General features: G+C 39.4%; 1 protein-coding gene across 1 annotated transcript in view; it reads left to right on the top strand.

The window, feature by feature from the left end:
- The window catches only part of ccdc141 (coiled-coil domain containing 141), a 50,976-nt gene that overhangs the window by 16,494 nt on the left and 12,315 nt on the right, over nucleotides 1-22,167 (top strand). The window contains exons 8-18 of the mRNA XM_053626265.1: nucleotides 2,673-2,845; nucleotides 3,824-3,965; nucleotides 7,147-7,266; nucleotides 8,234-8,425; nucleotides 8,688-8,867; nucleotides 9,038-9,217; nucleotides 9,343-9,468; nucleotides 10,994-11,182; nucleotides 12,358-12,519; nucleotides 13,634-13,771; nucleotides 21,531-21,671. Coding sequence (XP_053482240.1) covers nucleotides 2,673-2,845; nucleotides 3,824-3,965; nucleotides 7,147-7,266; nucleotides 8,234-8,425; nucleotides 8,688-8,867; nucleotides 9,038-9,217; nucleotides 9,343-9,468; nucleotides 10,994-11,182; nucleotides 12,358-12,519; nucleotides 13,634-13,771; nucleotides 21,531-21,671 — 1,743 coding nt within the window. The remainder of the gene's footprint in view (nucleotides 1-2,672; nucleotides 2,846-3,823; nucleotides 3,966-7,146; nucleotides 7,267-8,233; nucleotides 8,426-8,687; nucleotides 8,868-9,037; nucleotides 9,218-9,342; nucleotides 9,469-10,993; nucleotides 11,183-12,357; nucleotides 12,520-13,633; nucleotides 13,772-21,530; nucleotides 21,672-22,167) is intronic.

The following is a 22,167-nucleotide window of genomic DNA, read 5'->3' as shown; positions in this document are numbered from 1 at the left end:
AATTACCGTTAATGGCTCTGATGACTTGGCTATTCGAGCTTGTGGTGCAGTACACTTGAATCATCACAGACAGTAAATTAAAGAGACTGTGAGTCTCATGATGAAGGAAAAAAAAACACCCTTGTTATGCTTCCTCAATTAATTAAGTGAATATATTCAATTAATAATAAATTCCTTTGATTTAGTCCTACATTAATTTAATTTAGAAATTAATTCCTTTAATTTAAGTGAATGTGTGGCTTCATGTTAAAAAGATGATGAACAGGATTAATAATTATTATGATAAATTTATCTCCTCTGTTGAGTCCAGCAAGATGAGAGTTTGGAGATGTTGTAAACATAACAAAATAGCTGGTTGTTCAAATTATTATAATTTTTTTTATTTTTTAGAGATGTAAAATAATATTACAGTCTTTTATAATTTAACCACACTCACTTTTTTTTTTTTTTTTTTTTAAATTTTTCTCCCCATTGTGTTGTTCATTCTCTCTATTGCTTTCTTTTCGTTTCTTTGTCGCAAATAATTTTTGATTTGTTGGTCAATTTTATTTGAGTTTTCTACAAGTTATCTTTTTTCCTTTTTTTCCCTTTCTCCTTCTCTTAGGAGTGGCTTTAATACCAAAAAAAAACCTCCCCAAAAACTTATATTGCTAAGGACCTAATATGATAGCTAAGCTATAATGTAGCTGGACAAGCATTTTATGTAAATTTTTTAAGCTAAGGGTTGATATTACTTTAATTTTAAGGAACGGATCACCGAGTGAATAAATGACCAATTTAAAAGAGCATAATATTAATGTGCGTAGTGGAATGAAAAATTGAGGAAACATGCTTTTAAATCACCATGAGGCATAGGAACTGTATAACTACTAAGCTGGAATGTTTTCTTTGACGGTCTAGTGCATGTCGGTGGATACTGGAATTATTTCAGGTCTGAAGGTCAGTTATGTGTGGAGTCCTGCAAAATTTGTTAATCTCCTTGCTCCAACACAACTGATCCAACTCACAGATCACATGACCAGGTTTAGGAGACAAAATCTGCATATCCTAAATTTGCTGGACTCTTGCAAAAAAAGTTGATGTTTTACTCTGTGAATTTAATTTATTTTTGAAAATATACACTCATTTCAAATCTGATGACTGCAACACGCTCCAAGAAAAGTTGGGACAGTCGACTGTTTACCCCTGTGTAACATCACCTTTTCTTTTAATAACACTTATTAAACGTTTGGGCGCTGAGTGAAGGCACGAGTTGGTTAAGTTTAGCAAGAGGAATTTTCCCCATTCATCCATTATGCATTTCTTCAGCTGTGCAACTGTACGAGTCCTTCGTTGCCTTATTTTGTGCTTCAAAATGTGCCACACATTCTCAATTGGAGACAGGTCAGGACTGTAGCAGGCCATCCTAACACCCACACTCTCCGTTTACGCAACCATGCGCTTGTAATCCGGGCAGAATGTGGTTTGGCGTCGTCCTGCTCTGGATGGCAGCATATCTTGCTCCAAAATGTGTACATATCTTTCTTCATTAATGATGCCGTCATAGATGTGCAAGCTACCTATGCCATGGACACTGACACACCCCCTATACCAAGACAGGCGCCGATAACAGCTTGGATGGTCCTTTTCCTCTTTGGCCCGGAGAACATGATGTCGGACCAAAAAACACGATTCCACTGTGCTACTGTCCATCTCAGATAAGACCGAGCCCAGAGAAATCAGCGCCTCTGGACAGTGTTGATGTACGGCTTCTGCTTTGCATAGTAAAGCCTTAACTTGTATCTGTGGATGCAACGGCGAATAGTGTCGACTGACAAAGGTTCACCATGAGTGTTTTTATGACGGTGACGTCTGAGGGATCGGAGATCACACGAATTCGGAAGTGGTTGTCGACCTCGCCCTTTACGCACAGAGATTTGACCGGATTCCTTGAATCTTTTCATTATATTGTGCACTGTAGAAGGTGAAATGCCCAAAATACTACCGATTTGTCTTTGGGGAATGTTCTTCTCAAAGTGTTGGATTATTCGCTGACGTCTCTGTTGGCAGATTGGCGAGCCTCGACCCATCCTTGCTCTTGAAGGACTAGACCTTTTTTGGAGTCTCCTTTTATACTATGATTAGACGATTGCCTCACCTGTTTCACATCACCTTCTTATTTCAACTTGTCACATCGCTATTAGTCCTAAATTGCCCCTGTCCCAACTTTTTTGGAACATGTTGCATGCATCAATCAATTTCAAAATAAACATTTTTCTTTAAAAAAACCAACAACTATGCAGTTGATTAGTTAAAACATCAAATACCTTGTCTTTATACGTTTTTTGTTTAAATATAAGTCAAAGTACATTTACAAATTGCTCCTCTTTGTTTTTATTAGTATTTTCCATACTGTCCCAACTTTTTTGGAATTGGGATTGTATATACTAATTTATGCTAGATGACAAGTTTGGGGGGAAAAAAACGTCGGATGCTATATACAAAAGATCAGATGGAACTGCTAAAAAAAAAAAAAAAAACCCATTTAAAAAGAACCTCCAGTAGTTTTTCTCCTTAACGATACTTCTAAAGGTCTTCTGACACAGCACACTGTCACACTGCTTTATTCTTCTTTTTTTTCTTCTTCAAGTACTAAGCATGTCCCATATTTGCTGCCTCTTTGTGGTTTTCAGGCATTTGAAATCTTGGGAACCATTGAGAGCACCATTAAGGGTTTGAGGACTCGGACTGTGCAGTTGACCGAGCTGGCTAAGAAGCACGAAGAGCTGCATCGTAGTATTAAAGATGCGGCTGCTGAACCTCTTCAACGAGGACAGCTCATACTTCAGAAGCTCAGTCCACAGAGGTGAGACATTCAAGAGCTGATACTTCAACAGCAGTGTAAGCATACGCTTACAGCAGTGGTCACCAACCCTCTTCCTTGAGTTCTACCTTCTGCAGGTCTCATCTCCAACCAAAATCTCACACACCTGTTTTAGCTGATCAAGAACTTCTTAAGGCAATGATTAGATGGTCAGGAGGGCACGATTATGGTTGGAGCTAAAGGTAGATCTTCCGGAACAGTGTTGGGGACCACTGGCTTGCAGTGTATGCTCATAAAAAATAAAAATTAAGGTACCCAAAAAGGTGATTCTATAGAAGAACTTTTAGCTTCCTAAAAATAAAGACACCAGAGAAGTTTCTTGAAAGTGACACCATTTTACACTGAATTTTGGTCCATGTTTCTTTGTTGCCACAGTAAACCGAATAATCATTTTCCACCACAAAGATCCTTCTATGTAAGGGGTACATTTAGGGTATTGCAGCCACACAGCTACACGCTCTGTCTCTGTGTGGGTTTCATCTGGATTCTCTGGTTTCCTTCCACCTCCCAAAATCATGCCAGTAGCTGCATTGGCTATGCAAAATTGCTGCTAGGTATGAATGTGTGAGCATGGTGCCTTGTGATGGACAGATGTCCTATCAGGGGTGTATTCCTGCCTCATGGCCATTTTCCCCTCATGGAATATTCCCTGGATCCACCACAACCCTGATCAGGGTAAAGATAATATCTTCAACTGTTTAAAGATGAATACATCTGTGCCTGTAACAGCTTCAAAGCACTGCACAAAACAAAAAGTAGAAAGTATCCATATTTGGTCCATCCACCTGTTAAACCCTTATTATCAATACAAATGAGCGTCTATTCATTATCTTTCATTAGATAGAAAACAGTCTAGATGGAAAAAAGGTCCTTACATTTTTGTGTATTTTTTTAATTTTTCTCTAGTTACTACACCAATAAAAGTTACTGTTTTACTTAGCTTGGGTGTTTTTATGGCAGTGCCCAAGTTGGAGGTGTACAAAGGATGCTGGGATACATCAGAGAGCGGGTGGATGGGCTGAGCAAGCAGTGTCAGGCCTATAGGGAACTTGCTGGGAAGAAACAGCAGCTGCTGAGCTCCTTTGATGATCTGGAGGAAAAGGTAAAAAGGAAAGAGATTTCACTCTCAATCAAAAAGCGTAACATTCACCTTACAACTCAAAAGTGCACATCACCTGATATATGACATGCAGTGCAAGGTGAGGTGTCAAGAGTGAACTTTTGAACATCTCTGAAAGCTTAATATAGTTGTACTGGAAGGTTACGTCTAAGTGATAAATCGCCAAGCCAGATTTCCTTGGAATTGCGTGTTTTAATACTAACTATGAATAGCAACGTTGTGACCACTGTGTGACGTCAGTCTTCTGTGCATTCTCATCAAGCCAAGTGACACTCAGACCTCCACTCTGTTGTAAAACCATGGTGTCACGACCCAGTCTAAGTTGAGCCACACAGAGTAAAGGGAAAGACCTCTAAATAAGGGAAGCCAGGAACAACAGACACAGAGATTTCAATGAAGTCATGGTGTATTGTACAAATCGGCACATGTATTTACACAACTATATGTAGAACACAAGACCAGGCTTATCTTCAGGGTGGGCCAAGGCCAAATAATAAAACAAAAGAACTCTTGGTTTAGAGAGCTTTTTTTACCTAAAAGAAAAACAACAAAAATACAAATGTACTTCTGTAGTCCAAAGACAGAGACAAAAAGGACCCCACTCCCAAAAGAAATGGCAGCCACACCCCTACTGCCGGTAAACCGAGTGAAACATATATACAGTGGTGAATATGTACACTTAAACAGGAACAGGGATAACCAAACTCGGTCTTAAACAGGCAAAAGTCAGAACCAGAACAAAGAATAATAGAACCACAAGGGCAAACAACACGATCCTAACACCACCAAATGACAGGTAACCATCTCCAACATCCTTCTCTCCTAACACCACCAAATCACAGGTAACCACCTCCAACACCCGCCTCTCCTAACACCACCAAATCACAGGTAACCATCTCCAACATCCTCCTCTCCTAACACCACCAAATCACAGGTAACCATCTCCAACATCCTCCTCTCCTAACACCACCAAATCACAGGTAACCACCTCCAACATCCTCCTCTCCTAACACCACCAAATCACAGGTAACCACCTCCAACATCCTCCTCTCCTAACACCACCAAATCACAGGTAACCACCTCCAACATCCTCCTCTCCTAACACCACCAAATCACAGGTAACCACCTCCAACATCCTCCTCTCCTAACACCACCAAATCACAGGTAACCACCTCCAACATCCTCCTCTCCTAACACCACCAAATCACAGGTAACCACCTCCAACATCCTCATCTCCTAACACCACCAAATCACAGGTAACCACCTCCAACATCCTCCTCTCCTAACACCACCAAATCACAGGTAACCACCTCCAACATCCTCCTCTCCTAACACCACCAAATCACAGGTAACCACCTCCAACATCCTCCTCTCCTAACACCACCAAATCACAGGTAACCACCTCCAACATCCTCCTCTCCTAACACCACCAAATCACAGGTAACCACCTCCAACACCCGCCTCTCCTAACACCATCAAATCACAGGTAACCACCTCCAACACCCGCCTCTCCTAACACCACCAAATCACAGGTAACCACCTCCAACATCCTTCTCTCCTAACACCACCAAATCACAGGTAACCACCTCCAACACCCGCCTCTCCTAACACCACCAAATCACAGGTAACCACCTCCAACACCCGTCTCTCCTAACACCGCCAAATCACAGGTAACCATCTCCAACATCCTCCTCTCCTAACACCACCAAATCACAGGTAACCACCTCCAACATCCTTCTCTCCTAACACCACCAAATCACAGGTAACCACCTCCAACACCCGCCTCTCCTAACACCACCAAATCACAGGTAACCATCTCCAACACCCGCCTCTCCTAACACCACCAAATCACAGGTAACCATCTCCAACACCCGCCTCTCCTAACACCACCAAATCACAGGTAACCACCTCCAACACCCTCATCTCTTAACACCACCAAATCACAGGTAACCACCTCCAACATCCTCCTCTCCTAACACCACCAAATCACAGGTAACCACCTCCAACATCCTCCTCTCCTAACACCACCAAATCACAGGTAACCACCTCCAACATCCTCCTCTCCTAACACCACCAAATCACAGGTAACCACCTCCAACATCCTCCTCTCCTAACACCACCAAATCACAGGTAACCACCTCCAACATCCTCCTCTCCTAACACCACCAAATCACAGGTAACCACCTCCAACATCCTCCTCTCCTAACACCACCAAATCACAGGTAACCACCTCCAACATCCTCATCTCCTAACACCACCAAATCACAGGTAACCACCTCCAACATCCTCCTCTCCTAACACCACCAAATCACAGGTAACCACCTCCAACATCCTCCTCTCCTAACACCACCAAATCACAGGTAACCACCTCCAACATCCTCATCCCCTAACATCACCAAATCACAGGTAACCACCTCCAACACCCGCCTCTCCTAACACCACCAAATCACAGGTAACCACCTCGGACCTGCACACAAAACATGGCACAATACACACACAACAAGATTTCCCATCCCAAAGATTAGCGGGTTGTAACAATGGTGACATTCTGTTCTACTTCCTTTTGTTCTACACTGCTAGGTTGGTCTCAACTAGTAGAATCCAAACGATGACAGACAGCACTTATAAAAATGGGTGACGCCATAATTTATTAAGATTGAAAGTTACTCAAAGTGTTGATTCTTCTGTGCTACAGAATTTAGTTGTATCTTTCATATAATTTATTTATGTTTCGAAAATGAAAAAAGCAGTCAGAAAGAATAAACCAACCTACCTCTTTGCCTGGATTTGTAAAGGAATTCCAATTTTCATTTGGATTCGGAGCAAGCTATTTGATTCATGAAGGAGTGCTGGAAGGAAATGATCTTTGTCAAAGGCTGTGCAGCTAACTGCAATTTGTTGCCGCAATTTTTTGCCACAGGCAAGATTCTTGCCTTCTAAACGAAAGCAATTTACTTCATTCTGCTTTTCTGTGCTGGAACTCGGTACCAAAAAACAACAACAAAAAAAACATGAAGGCCAAAATGTTTTGTTCCATTCCAGATGGTAATTCTTATAGCTGTCTGTAAATTGCCATTTTTTGAATATTAGGGAAGAAGCTGTGTGAAGCAGAGCTACACTTTTGATCACACTGGCTGCTTTTCTAACATGCTTTTCTCTCCAGATTTCCAGCTGGATTAAGAGCAGTAATGGTGTCTTATCCAGTAGTACAGAGCCTGGTTTCTCACTCTCTGAGGCTGAGGAAGTGCTCAACAAACACCTGGAGTTATCCACACATACACAGGTGAGCTTACCTTTACACACATATAAACACAAGTGACTACACATTCTGGTAAGTGTTGATCAGTCCTGCACATCGGCTTGGAGGAATTCCATCCCGTTCCTCAGTACAGAACAGCTTCAGCTCTGGGATGTTGGTGGGTTTCCTCACATGAACTGCTTGCTTCAGGTTCTTCCACAACATTTTATACTGGATTAAGGTCAGGACTTTGACTTGGCCATTCCAAAACATTAACTTTATTCTTCTTTAACTGTTCTTTGGTAGAACGACTTGTGTGTATAGTGATGACTCATGCCAGCACTTCACAAAAGAGCTGTGATATGCCATGGCCTGCATGTTGACAAACACAACACCAGCTTATATACCATATACATACAGTCCATACATATGCGCACACACATACAATGGAACAGCGACTTCTACCTGCTTCTTTTGACGAAGTTCCTTTATTGACGTTAGTACGGACACTTGTATCAAACATTACTTGTGCATGCTTATAAATAGTAGATACTCTAGGATCCAGTTGCAATAAACATAGTCATAATAACGTTGTCAGTGGTGGCTTGACGGTTTCTGATTGGAAGGTCAGGGGTTCAGGCACGAGCACTGCCAAACTGCCACTGTTGGGCCCTTAAGCAAGGCCCTTAATCCTCTCTGCTCCAGGGGTGCCGTATCATGGCTGACCCTGCACTCTGACACGAAACTCCTAACATGCTGGGATATGCGAAGAAAAAAGAATTTCACTGTGCTGTAATGTACATGTGACCAATAAAGACTCATCATCATAACTGATTAGGCATTGATTAAATGATATGATATAAATCTGGCACAATGTAATGCTTTCCTAACTTTCCACAGAAAGCATTTTATCCAAATCATAACCCCCATTTACTCAACGCAATTCCCTGCTAGTTTTATTAACCCTTAATAAATTGTCAAATAGAAGCTTAGGTGTGTTATTCTCTTGCAGCGTGTCATGGGAGAGTCAGATGCCTCTGATGGAATGATTAAGGGACTGAGGAAGCTGGAGGCCGCTGAGGCAGTGGAGCTCTCCAATCGGGCCTCTGTTCTGAGAGAGCAGCTAAAGACACTGCAGAGGAACATCTCCATACGCCTGGAGAGCCTCAGGAGCTACGTTAGCTTTTTATGTTCTGCCAAGGAGGTGCCTATTCACATTTAATCAGGTTGCTTCTGTTGGTGACACCATTTCTTAGAATACTGTATGTTTCTGGAGAAATGAAGTGATCAATATATAAAGTGTTTGTATGGAAGAAATTGTTATAGTTGTATGTAACTGCAGTGAAACATTTTCCTTAGTTTTCAATTCAATTATGTAAAATGTCATTTGCACTTTTATTTCCTCGTACAACAATGTTCATTTATTTTAATTTTGCCGTGCTGTTAACATCCTTTCTATCATCCAGGTTGAAGATCTGGTTAAGACATTGTTGGATTGCTATAAGAAAAGGCCAGAGGCAGAGGAGGAAAATGAGGAAACAGTCGCTTCCATGAAAGAGGACATGGACGCAAGATGGCAGAAGTTCTTACAGAAGTTCCTTTCCATGCAGGATCAGGGCAACAACTTTATCAAGTCCTCTACCATGGTGAGTTACACTGAATACATTTCCATTTCTCTTTTTGGAAGATGCCATTAATCTGGATTCACCTTTACAACTTATCGTCAAAGCTACAAATAATACAGTTATCAGTTATCTGGCTTTGCTTCTAAAGTCTTAGCGTTGTCATTTACTTCGTTGCTTGTCGCTGGTCACAGATGAGTGAGACTCTGAGTCTGAACGTCAAAGCAGCAGCTAATGTTGTGGAAAAGACCACAGACAACCTGAGCAGGAAGAAAGCCGAGCTCACTGACCTGTGGACGTCATGGCAGCTCCATTACAGTCAACTGAAGTCTGTGAAGAAGCAGTGGAAACAATTCAAGGATCATCTTAAAAAGGTAACATGGGGGGAACAAAACAAAACAAAACACTGGACGTATTCAGTGTAAACTATGATGTCAGGTGGAAATGTTTTGGCTTGAGAGGTACATTAGTAATGGAAGCTGTGATATTTTGCTTACAGGTTGTGAATGAACTGAAGTCTCTGGAGGGAATTCTGGCTCCAGCATCCAAACTTGACCTGGGCAGTGATCTTCAGAGTGTGTCTAAGCTGCAAGAGAGCTTCAGCTCCACCAAGCCACAGTTTATGGTATGTGCAGGGTTGGAAATCTTTACACACCTCATGTGATTAGATTCAGGTCACAGTCAAAATATTCAATGACTCTTTATGCCTAACTCTCAAAAACCAAAGTATTCATTTTACGCATGGGGTGTTGTTGTTGTTGTTGTTGTTATTTTACACTCTTAGTATTAAGGTATGATGGCCTGAAAGTAGAAAACACATGAACAAACCAGAAAACACCCTAACATATACAAATCAGAAAGGGGACGTCCTTAGTAAACATCACGTACTCGTTGCTGATTGGCTGCAGCGTGTGTCAGTCTGGGAGATGGCAGAAACTGGAGAGTTGGACCAGGAAGATATTTACAGCAAGAGAACATATGAGTCTTTAACCTTTTATTCATGTTTATTTTTATCAAGAGCATTAGTATGATGCTATTTTAGATAGACTGTCAACATTGGACAGCGTTAATATGAGTTTCCGCATGCTTAGACGCTGCCTAAATAAAGCCAGGCTGTTCAGAAGAACAAATTACTCCTCACTGAAATGGCTTAATGAACTTTGCAGGAAAAATGATACTAGTCTAACTAGATAACAGACTGAAAAAAAGTGTAGTTCTTGCGCCATGTTTTTTATTTTATTTTTTTTTTACTTAATTTGGTTTAAACACACACAAGAGTGTCAGTAAATTAGCCTGACGTGAGACTCAGAATATCAGTACTTTTCGATCACAGTTGTGTGTAGGCCTGGGGAAACCCTTCACATGGTGTATTGTATTTAGTTCTGAAAACTACAGACTTTCTTAGAAAGTCGAAATATCTTGAATATGGGCGAATTCAGCTAGTATTTCTTTTTATTAGATTATTGTATTTGTATATATTTTTATTCCAAGAAGAGGAAAAATTAGCTAGAAATTTGTGAACATGTCTTAATAACAGGCGTAACGGTCTTATATTTGTTATAATAATCTCATAATGAGAAATATCAGATAACGTTTTCTTTGTTCAAGATATCTTCACTTGCATGTTTCTCTTTTGAGGCTATCTCAACCACAAGGAAAGATCTAGCATTTTAAAATCTGTTTATCCTCCAAAGTGATTTAATTCTGACTGTGGTGTAGGAGCACGACGGACATCTTTACAATCGATATCTGATTACAAACCGAATTGACTAGGCTTATGTCCAATTCACTGTGACCTGTAACCCCTGTGTGTGAGGAAATCACGCGTAGCTAGCGAGGATTTAGACTTCTGTAGACAGATCAAGAAGATGGTTCACCAATCTGCGTTTACAATTTGGGGAACAATTTCAGAATAATCATTCTCTGTCCAATCTTATCCGGAAAAGGGTGGGGTGTGGTTGCAGGTTTTCATTCCAACCAAGATTGGATCCACCTGACCTAGATTTGTGTTACCAAAAAAATCGTTTAAAATATTTTAACTGAAAGTTTGTGAGGCTTAATACAGAATTTATCTTATCATTATATTCCCGTTTATATTCTCTCCATTCATGCGAGATGGATTATTTTGTCTTGCTTAACTTTTATCCTAGCAACTGAACGCAGAAGTAGAATTCCTGGTTAAGACGTCGGAATTGCTGTCGCTGAAAGGAATCCCGATGAAGGAGAAAAACGAGAGGGTCAGCGAGCTTCTCCTGGTGCACCAGCGTGTGAGGGATAAAATCCGCGAGTACGAGACCGTTCTCAGCATGGCCGTCAAATTCCATCGAGTTTATCAAGAGGTAATGTCACGGTTCATCGATCTCCTACAGTTTTCCATTAGTGTTAGCTAAACAGCAGCGCTAAACAGAAAATACTTACATGCCATCAAGAGTATTACAAAAGGCAGTGGGGGGGAAAAAAACACTATTACAGTGCCTTTCAGAGTCTCAGACAGGTTTATTGATTTCAGGAAAAATGTTTCGGAGAAAGAAAATACTCCATCGTGTCCGACATCACCGAGAGCTGATAAATCAATCCTAAACGGTATATTTGCTTTTTAAAGTCTGTTTCAATTCAATACTAAACGCAAGTGTTTATATGAAGGTATTCTAAGAACATAAGCTATTCTCTAAATCTAGGTCCAAAGTTAGCCTAGTTTAAATCTAATGTAATGCAATTTTGTTTTCTAAACAAATATTTAGTGTTTTCTACTCAAACTCTTCAAGCTATGAACCTATGTATCTACCGTACAACCTATATCTATTCTTTCTACTGCGGTGCTTGAAAGTTCCCCTTAGAATTTTCTATATTTCTGCGTAAGTCTAACCTAAAACACCTACAGTTTTTCACACAAGAGAACCCAATTAAGCAAACGAGACAAAAATATTCAACTTGGTCATTTATTTAGTGCGGAAAATGATCCAATATTACATGTGTGTGTGGCAAAAGTATGTGAACGTCTAGGATTAGCAGTGAATTTGAAGGTGAAATTAGAGTCAGGTGTTTTCAATCAATGGGATGACGATCGGTTGTGAGTGAGCGTTCTGATTTATTTAAAGAACAGGAATCAGAGTCTGATGTTCACAACGCACGTTTGTGGAAGTGGGAAACGTGATGATGGTCTGAGTCATATTTATGCAGAAATTCTAAAGGGTTCAGAATCGTTCAAGCACCAATGTATGTCTAATGGTCTGCTGTGTCTAATGCACTTCTGGTGAAGCTTTTCAGTCATCTAAGGATGACTGAAAGCATCTAATGTTTTGAATCATGTTCTACAAAAATCGAATGTACTGCGTAATTGCTCAACTTGTTATATTGATTGATCTTAAATATTGTATTAATATGTGAAAAGGGCTATGCTGATAAACCTGTAATGGACTTTAGAAGTGAGAAAGCTCCTCCTATTTTGAATCAGTAGGTGAGCGAGTGTTCCGGTGTGTTCGGAGTTATAAAACCGGATTTTTCCGATCCTCAGCTGGACAACCTGTTAAATGCTGAGCCGTTGAAAGGATCGAGCGATCCGACTCAGGCTAGGATCCAGCTAAGCCAGCACCAGGAGCGACAGAACCACGTCCGGCACCTTTACAAGCTGGCCATCTCGCTGGCATCTGATATCACCAGCACTGTCCAGCAACCGGTGAGATGTGGAAATCAACTTGTTTGAGGACAGAATTTGATTAATTTAATCAGTAGTCAAAGTGCAGCTCCGCCCTGTGTGCACGGAGTTTGCATGTTCTCCCCGTGCTTCGTGGGTTTCCTCCGGATACTCTGGTTTCCTCCTCCAGTCCAAAGACATGCGCTGTAGGCTTATTGGCATTATAAAATTGTCCATTGTGTTTGAATTGTATGCAATTGCACCCTGTGTTGTGTTGGCACTCCGTCCAGGGTGTCCCCCACCTTGTGCCCCGAGTTCCCTGGTATGGGCTCCAGGATCCCTGTGACCCTGTGTAGGATAAGCAGTATGGAAAATGGATGGATGGATGGGAGCTGATATCATGAGCACCATCTTGTGAGGAACAGGAAGTGATTTCATATAGGGCTGCAACTGCCGATTACTTTTCCGATTAATTGGGTTGGGACGGACGTCATGCGCCGTCGACTAGGAAGCGTCTTATACTTCCGGTCAGTAAAAAAACCCCCGCTTGTGTTATATTTGAGATGGTATTACCTTTCTAAAATTCACACACTAGACGGTAGAGTACGCAGTGCATAGTGTAAGTGTACAGTACGTCAGGTGGAACACAACTTTAGTATTTACACTCCGAAGCGTGTTTTCTGAACAGAAGAAACGTAATGAGTAAATCTTCCCCTAATCGATAATGAGATTCGTTGATGACTATTCATATCGATTTTAATCGTTTAGTTGTTGCAGCTCTAATTTCATAACACTTCCAGCCACAGGAGTCCCAGCGTGTTACACCATTCATTACACTAACACCATTCAAACTTTATTGCTATTCATTATAGAATTTTTAGGTGAACTTTTCTCGAGGTTTTATAATTCTGAGCTTTATACTGAACATTGTGGTGTTGTGGAGTCCTTGATACCTCGATGGGTCAGAGCTGAAGCAGGACCTACACAATATTATGCAGGTGGTTTTAATGTTCGGTGTACCTTTTTTTTTCATTTATTATTATTTTTTCTTATAAACAAACCTTTCTGTTTAGTGGATATTTCCAGATGAATGTCTAAATGGTTGTTTATGGATGTATTTCTTTAATGTTCATTTTTACTGTCTCTCTGGCTTCAGCAAACAGTGTTCTCAGTTCAGGAGAAGATGGAGCACCTGTGTCAGGGCAGTGTGATCTGGGCTGCTCAGGCCAGCCAGTGTGAGGAGAACCTGATGAGCAACATGCACTACTGTGTGTTTAAAGAGGAGATCAGTGAGGTGAGGAGATCTGCGTTTATACAAACCTGTCATTACTTAAGCTCCTTTAACCCAGCTCACTTTCTAGATCAACTACTCATCTGTGGAGTAACGATCAACAACTAGAGGCAATCAAGTCAGTCACTGGTTTTATTCCAGGACCGACGTCCTGGTTGGGTCGCAGTTATTTCTAGATTTCTAGGCTTCCATTAACATATAACCGTTAATGAAGTGGCTAGTTTTTAAGTCGCTGATACGCCGGACTTTTGTCAAACTTCTTTTTCTTTTCCTGCAGATAGACAAGTAAACCTGCTAGTCAGTAATAGGGTCACAGTTAGAAAACCGTGACTCTATGAACCTTGTTTATCATTTGTTACCACCGGTTACTGCAAGAAAACGTCTCCGCAAGTGAAAATATCGTGAATATATTAAAATGCGTGTAGCATGTAATATTATACGATTACAATATACCCGGGCGCACGGTGGCTTAGTGGTTAGCACGTTCGCCTCACGCCTCCAGGGTCGGGGGTTCGATTCCCACCGTGGTCCTGTGTGTGCGGAGTGTGCGTGTTCTCCCCGTGCTGCGGGGGTTTCCTCCGGGTACTCCGGTTTCCTCCCCAGTCCAAAGACATGCATGGTAGGCTGATTGGCGTGTCCAAAGTGTCCGTGGTGTATGAATGTGTGATGGATTGGCACCCTGTCCAGGGTGTACCCCGCCTTGTGCCCCAGGATAGGCTCCAGGTTTCCCCGTGACCCTGAAAAAGATTAAACGGTATAGAAGATGGACGGTATAAAACATGGATGTATACAATGTACCCAATATAAGATTATTAAACATATTTCTTGAAATACTTAATCAAGTCAAGCTGGACTCATTATTATTTGTGCTTCTTACTGGATTGTTTGCATTTAGCAAAATGATTTGCCAATAGAATAAGAAAAGCTTGCAATAAGTAAAAATGTCTAGAAATATGTTTTAGTAATCTTGTATTTGGTTTCGGTAATCGTATAATAGGAAATATTTGATAAATTGACTATATTCAAGATATTTTCACTTGCTAAGATGTTATTTTTTGCAGTGTGTGTTTAGACGAAGCCACGTGTGCTTAAGAAACAGTTAGCTTTTGTTCACAGTCCTGCCTCCTTTTACCGGTCATACAGTATTTAACTCTTATCCAGTCTGACTACTCCTTACTGCCAATAAAAATTCACTTTGGCATGAATCAACGAATTATAAATTAAATATCTCAGCTCTGGGCCTGTGCTGGAGCTTCAGGGGTTTGTTCCAGTTTCTCACTCAAGCCCCTGAGTTATTTATAGAGTGTTTCTGTTTAGTCTGTTGGCCGTGGGGTTTTTTTCTGTCACCGCTCTGGTGGTGGGGATTCTGCCATTTGTCCTTCAACACTCTGGAGAGCAGTGAGACCTTCCTCCTTATCAGTCACTTATCAGTCCTTTAAAAATAATCCAAAGCCTGAGGTTCTATTATTGAAGAAGTGAACACTTTCACCTTCCTTTCTCCTGCTCTAAACTAGAGTTCTTCATTCTTGTGATAAATTATGTAGCTCATGATGAGATATCATATGATATATGACATGTATGTATGGAATGAAAATATATGAATGAAATGCAGTGTATTCACCCAGCTGATTTTTCAGCACCTTGTAGTTTAAGGCGCATTTCAATTCTCATGTATGATTAGAATCATACTGCGTAATTGTATGTGGGTCATTCTGCTGTACACTGCAGAATGTGCTGCAGATTTCAGGGTTGGTAAGTTATATATTTTTAAAAATAATTTTACCTTTGTGTTGGACAGCAAGTAAAACGTATAAATCGATTATGTGTATACTAAACGCTTTTGATGCATTCTTGCAATTTTACATCATTTTGGTAGATAAATAATAAATAAAGATAAAGGACTTTTACAGTTATAGTTTATTAGCCTATAAATAGTTCATTTTCTCTGTTTTGGGGGTCAGTTTTAGCTGTTATATCATTGCAAAATATTCTTTTTATTTATTTATTTATTTTTTAAATTCCACATTCTAGTCACAAGTTAACACGTATAATGTTAATTTGTTTTATTTTCTTCTTTAAAAAAAAAATTAAATAAAATATTGCCTCAATTGTAGTCACAATGAAATATGTTAATTATTTTAATACATTTTATTTTAGTTTTAAAAAATGAAATGATTTTCTTTTTGTTCATTATTTGTTTTAACAAATGGGGGAGAATATATATATATATATATATATATATATATATATATATATATATATATATATATATATATATATATATATATATATATATATATTCTAATTTTGTGTGTTCATCAGGGGACATGCAACACTCAATAGAAAAGAGCATACAGTATACCTATACACCTTACTGTAATCAAATTGACAAATTCAGAATGACCCATAACACTCATCACAGGTTCTCAATCTCACTCACAGCTACTAAATTTTTTATTATTTTTTGTATTTATCTTGTCTTCAGAGTCAACCCTTATGAGCTCGGGATTTTCTCAGTAAGATCTGTTCAGAGTAAATAAAAGGACTGACTGAGGTGTATATGCTGTACACATTTGCAGCCTTAGCTGTACATTTATCAAATGTGTGTATTTGTCTCCCTCTTGTGGGGGACGTCTAAATTTTCTTTATGCACTTCATCAACGTTTGTGAGGAACGTTTGGTTGAGATGCAGAGATTCTTCTTTTGACCACGGCTCTTAAGCTTTTTGTTCTTACCCACTAATCCGCTGCAGGATGTTGATCAGACATGTTATTAGGGTTGTATCATATCTCGTGAGCTCTCTGTGAAGGTGAGAAGTGCTACACATATTATTCTAGGAACCTAGAAACCTTTAGCTGAATTTAATCTGTCCTGCTCAACATCATTCATATCAGATCATACCGCTCTCTGTTAAGACCATCAGTAACTTAACATAACCGTTCAAGCTGCAGAAAATGGTCTCAGTGGACAGACAACTATTTTTTTTAATCATGTTGATGCCAGTTATTAAGTAGTTTAATCTCAAAAATCTAACTTTATTTTGCTCTAACACATCTGACCAAGGTTAGAACAAAAGAATTAACTGATGTGCAGAATAATAATAACAAGCTAAACTAAAAAAACAACAATAATAAAATATATTGTAAAAAACAAATTAAAACATATATGTATATGTATATATATATATGTGTGTGTGTGTGTGTGTGTGTGTGTGTGTGTGTGTATTTTTGTTTTTTAAGAAATATTTTATTTTTTTTTTTAGTTTAGCTTGTTGTTGTTGTTATTATTATTATTATTATTATTATTATTATTATTATTATTATTATGGTCAGTTTTTAACACACACACACACACACACACACACACACACACACACACACACACACATATATATATAGACAGTATATGTAGTTTTACCATTAGCTGTATTTTTATTTTAAACATAATTTTAGTATACTTTATTTTACGTCATTTTTTGTTTATAATAACTTTACAAATAACTAACAATGCCTAATAACTAACAATGCCACGGTCAGCGCAATATTTCGTGTGGTTAAATTATACACTTCATAAGAGATGCATTTCATTCATTTATTGATATAGAGTGGAAAATAAAGTAGTAGTTTTCGTACTATTAAACTACTACCTAGAGCCATGTTATTCTCATTATGCCCTGTAGAAGGCGGTGATGTCACAACGTGTACCCAGGTCACACAGGAATTTATATTACTCATACTCTGGATTAGAATTTCGATGTTATAATTAAGCTACGGGATAGAAGTGGGTCTGTTTTGCCTCTAGATCTATTTATATATCTGTATCCAGCGTGTATATAGTTGACATGCTGTTAGATTTATAACAGAAGTTGCGCTTCATTGTACTAGAGTTAAATACTGAGTGTTTTAAACATGCACTGCTGTTTTTTTCCTTTATTAACTAGAGTGATTTCCTCTTTCTACACAAACTCATCCCATCTCTCCTGATTTACCCCTCGCATGCGAATCAGCAGTTGTTCATTATTTGGTGGAATGACGGGATGGTGTCGTGTCGTGTCTGTCATGCTAATGTCACTGACACACGCTCATAAATATGCACGAGTAAACAAGCTGAAAATTGTTGGTGTACCAGATGATCCTGTCAGTCAGTGCTCTCTCTCTCTCTCTCTCTCTCTCTCTCTCTCTCTCTCTTACATAAACATACACAGACTTATCATTAATATGTTTGCTGTGGTTATAAATGAGCCTGAAAGAATGGTTCCAATTTGTTCACCCTAAGACTAATAACATGCTGTTGTTTCATTTATATTTATACCACATTAAGGCTGATTATTGAAGGTAATTGATCAGAAAGTATGGATTATTTTTGTATAACAGCACGGCTCGGACATTAGTTCTGTCTGTCACATGAACGATGGGTTAAACATTATTGTTTTGTCTTAATATTTATATGTCATTGTAATATATCATACACAGGGACTTGTACAGAGGAAGCTTGACAATCTAAGACTAATAATAAATGGATTTTTTTTAAAAAAAAAGGTTTTTCAACAAAGAAAATCCTATAATCGTTGACGTGGTCGATGCGAAGTTTTTGGTTAGGAGTTTTTCGGGTCAGGTTGCTGAGAAATCGTTAGGAGGATATTTATTTAATATTTATGGTAGGAGGCTCAGGTGTCTGTGCTTTTTAACAGTCACAGTGCTTTGTAACCTTTCCCAGCACAGGAACGTCTTCAGAACAGAGATGTTTATGCTGTCTGGTTCTGGTAAAATGACAAATCACATTCGAAGACGCTCGAGTTTGTTTTTAAATGAGAGTAGAGCCTTTTTTCTTGAAACCCTTCCAAACAACTTGTGGTGATGTAGGTGACTTCAGATTGTAGTTTTGGAGACTTTCTGACCCCAAGACACAACTAATTCCTTCAATTCTCCAGCTGTGATCCTTGGAGATTTTTTCTCCACTCGAACCGTCCTCTTCACAGTGTGTTGAGACGATATAGACACACGTCCAATTCCAGGTCGATTGATAACATTTCCAGTTGACTGGAACTTCTTAATTATTGCCCTGATGGTGGAAATGGACATTTTCAATGCTTGTGCTATTTTCTTATAGACACTTCCCATTTTGTGAAACTCAACAACCTTTTGCCGCACATCACAGCTACAGTTGCATTCAAAATGATTCAACCCGCATTGCAAATCAGGTTTATGGTCAAAATTGACAGACTTTCAACTGTTTGCATTGAACAAATCAAACAAAGTTCAACACAATGAATGCTTCAAGTGGTTGGGGAATAACCCCACTGCTATAATTCCTATATTTGGTTACATTAGCATACAACTAAACTAAATAACTATTGTCTGCTCTGTTCTGATGTGCAGTTTCTTATACCTCATTTATTTCCTTACACAATAATCATTAAGAACCCCTTCTGTTTCTTCTGGAAATAGGTTTCTAGACAGTCATGAGACCCCGGTAATCTGAACTCTGATTTATAGCCTTGGCCATTTGTTCATCACAGCAAGGAGTGTGTGTGTGTGTGTGTGTGTGTGTGTGTGTGTGTGTGTGTGTGTGTGTGTTGCCAGAGCATCAGCTGCTTTCATAAGGTGAAGAGAGACTTTAAGGAACACGACACTGTTGTTTACATTCAGCAGTCGCCCATCTCTCTCTCTCTCTCTCTCTCTCTCTCTCTCTCTCTCTCTCTCTCGCTAATTCTTTTCCTTGCCTTTTTCTCTTTCTTTAATTTCATTTCTCCCATGCTTTTTTATTATAATAATCATTTATTTCTCCCTCTTCCCTGCGTCATGCTCACACTCTCTCTCTTTTGTGCTATCGGTTTCTCTCTTATTCTTTTTCACTCTCTTGCTGTTTCTTTTCTCTCTCACACTTTACTCTTCCAGCCTCATATTTTTCTCTCTCAGCTTCCTTTTATTTTCACTCTCATTTTGTCACCCTGACTCAGTTTCTCTTTTCGTCTCTCCGACTTTCTTTTGTCAATGTCTTCGACAATGTCCTTCTGCCTGACAAAATTTGGCAACAATATTAGACTTCCGATTATGTGAGCTAAAAGGATGAAATTGGTGGCTGTGTGTGGATTTTCTTTTTTACTCCTTTGTCCATCTGTTCATTATTAATTTGCTTGCAAGTTAAACCTCATTATACCACAGCACTGTTCTTGATTTTGATTGGGCAGAAGGTGTTGATTCATTTTCTATAACAGCCTCTCTGACAGTAGTTCTAACTATAAGGCAAGTCATAGGTTTACGTTATCATTTCTGTAGTAACATCTTACACAGGGGCTTGTATGGTGGACTCTCCACATGATATAAGACTAATAATAAACATGTATGATAATTGATCCGGTGAAGCTTTCTATAAGTTAGTTTTCTGTAAGTCTAAATGTTCCACCTCAGGAAAGTCTGTGAGCACAGAGGAATGTGTGGCTATTTGGTTATGGTGCATGACGAGCTTAATTTGCTGGTGAGGGAATGGCTGTTTATAGCTGTTATTATATAAGTAATAACAGGAGCTTCTTTTATGGTCGGTCCACAACATTAAATATAAGTGGATAAATGGCCGTTCGTTAATTAAAGCAAATGCTGTTATAGGGAAATAATCAACTTCAAGGTGGTAACTTCGCACCCCCAAGTATTTTATTCCTTATTTAGCGTTAATCTTAATGACGGCAATTGTGCAACGCTAATACAGCAGATTCATTTTTTCGAGAACAGCATAGAAGTGGGAACCGGATGTCTGTTACTACTTTCAATCCCTATAGTAATGGACCATTCAAAGCTCTCGATGCGGAGGATGTGGCGTTCAGAGGAAGTAGAGAATAACCGAGACCACTTCAGAATTTACAGCAGCCTCCATCTTCTCTCTCTCTCTCTCTCTCTCTCTCTCTCTCTCTCTCTGCTTTTCTTTTACTGTCAAGTCAATCACGTCCATTGAGGCCCAACACATACAGATGTAACGTTAGAAGCTGAAATATAGTTCCCCCAGAATCATGGCGCTACAATTGACACGGCACAGCACGAGACATCAAATAAGTAGCTTTGACGACTTAAATATTATTATGAAATATAATAAATACAGACAAAAGACGATACACTATGCAATATATGGTAAACGAGAAGCACTACAGGAAACTAAAAACTCTTCTGATGACGATGTGAACACTCTCGATAGTCCTGATCAGCAGTATGAGCATGTAAAATGACTCGCGCATGGATTATTAAAGATTATGTCTCTTGTTGAGTGACTGCGTAGAGGTATTAAGGGAATTATATGAAATGAGGTGTCCATCAGACCACGCTCTATCCCTCCCTCTGAGGACTGTAAATGCGAGACTCCTCCTCGAAGTTGGGAAGCTCCATGAAGGCTTCTCTTCTGGGCTGCAGCTGTCCTTGGATGACACATGAGACTCGAGACCATTGCTAACATCTGATGGGGTGAACGAAAATGGCTCTGCATTATAAATTACCCCAGCCCAAGCACTGAAATAATCTCCTCTGACAGAACACAACCCCCCACCTCCTTACTGACCTTCTGTTCTGCCAGAGGGACGAGTTTCCCCCCCTGCTACCCCATGTACACACACACACACAAAACCCTAATCATGTTGGCTTCAGTGGAGATGTTATCTTTGAGATTTCATTGTGCAGATATTTTCATGCCACAGCCAATCCTAGCCAAATGCCTTTTTCATTCATGCCAAGATTTTATATGGTTTGTTTGTTTGCTTCCTTTCCCTGTTTTGTTACAGCTCAGAGAGTCCTTTAAAGACATCAAGAAGAAATTCAACAATTTGAAATTCAACTACATGAAGAAAAATGAGAAGCTGAGAAACATGAAGGCTGTAAAAAATCAGATCCAACAAATTGACATATACTTAGAAAAGCTGCAGGTAAGGACAGAGAGCGCACTTTTATAAGCATTTGAATGCCATATTAGAACGTATCAATTGATTCGAGGAATAGTTTGGTCAAAAAACGACACACGGTTTCCACTCTTACACCAAATTTAGTTGACCGGGGCAGACGTGACTGGTGTCAGAAGTTTGCTAATGTAGCTCACAAGTAAGAAAAGTCTATAGCTACCATTTTAGCGCTGTGCAACTGAAAGCCTAAATCATTGCCTCAAAAGACATCATTTGGGCTGGGAACACCGTTTGTGTCGTAAAATAGCAGATATAAGTCGGTATTAAAATTAAATATACAAGTTAATTTGGATTTTATCGTTCTTCTAGTGGTCCGTTCTGCATTCAAACTCAGCCACACCTCCTATCCTCCTAGGAGTCTCATGCTTGAGGAAGAAAATGATTTCAAGATGGAGCATTTCAATGCCCTTTTGTCTGTTTTTATAGATAACTGTGTTGTACAATATCATAAACTACATACGCA

Source organism: Ictalurus furcatus, chromosome 6 (genome assembly GCF_023375685.1).
Source record: "Ictalurus furcatus strain D&B chromosome 6, Billie_1.0, whole genome shotgun sequence".
Lineage (NCBI taxonomy): Eukaryota > Metazoa > Chordata > Actinopteri > Siluriformes > Ictaluridae > Ictalurus > Ictalurus furcatus.
Note: the sequence above shows the minus strand (reverse complement) of the source record. Positions and strands in the feature narration are given on the sequence as shown.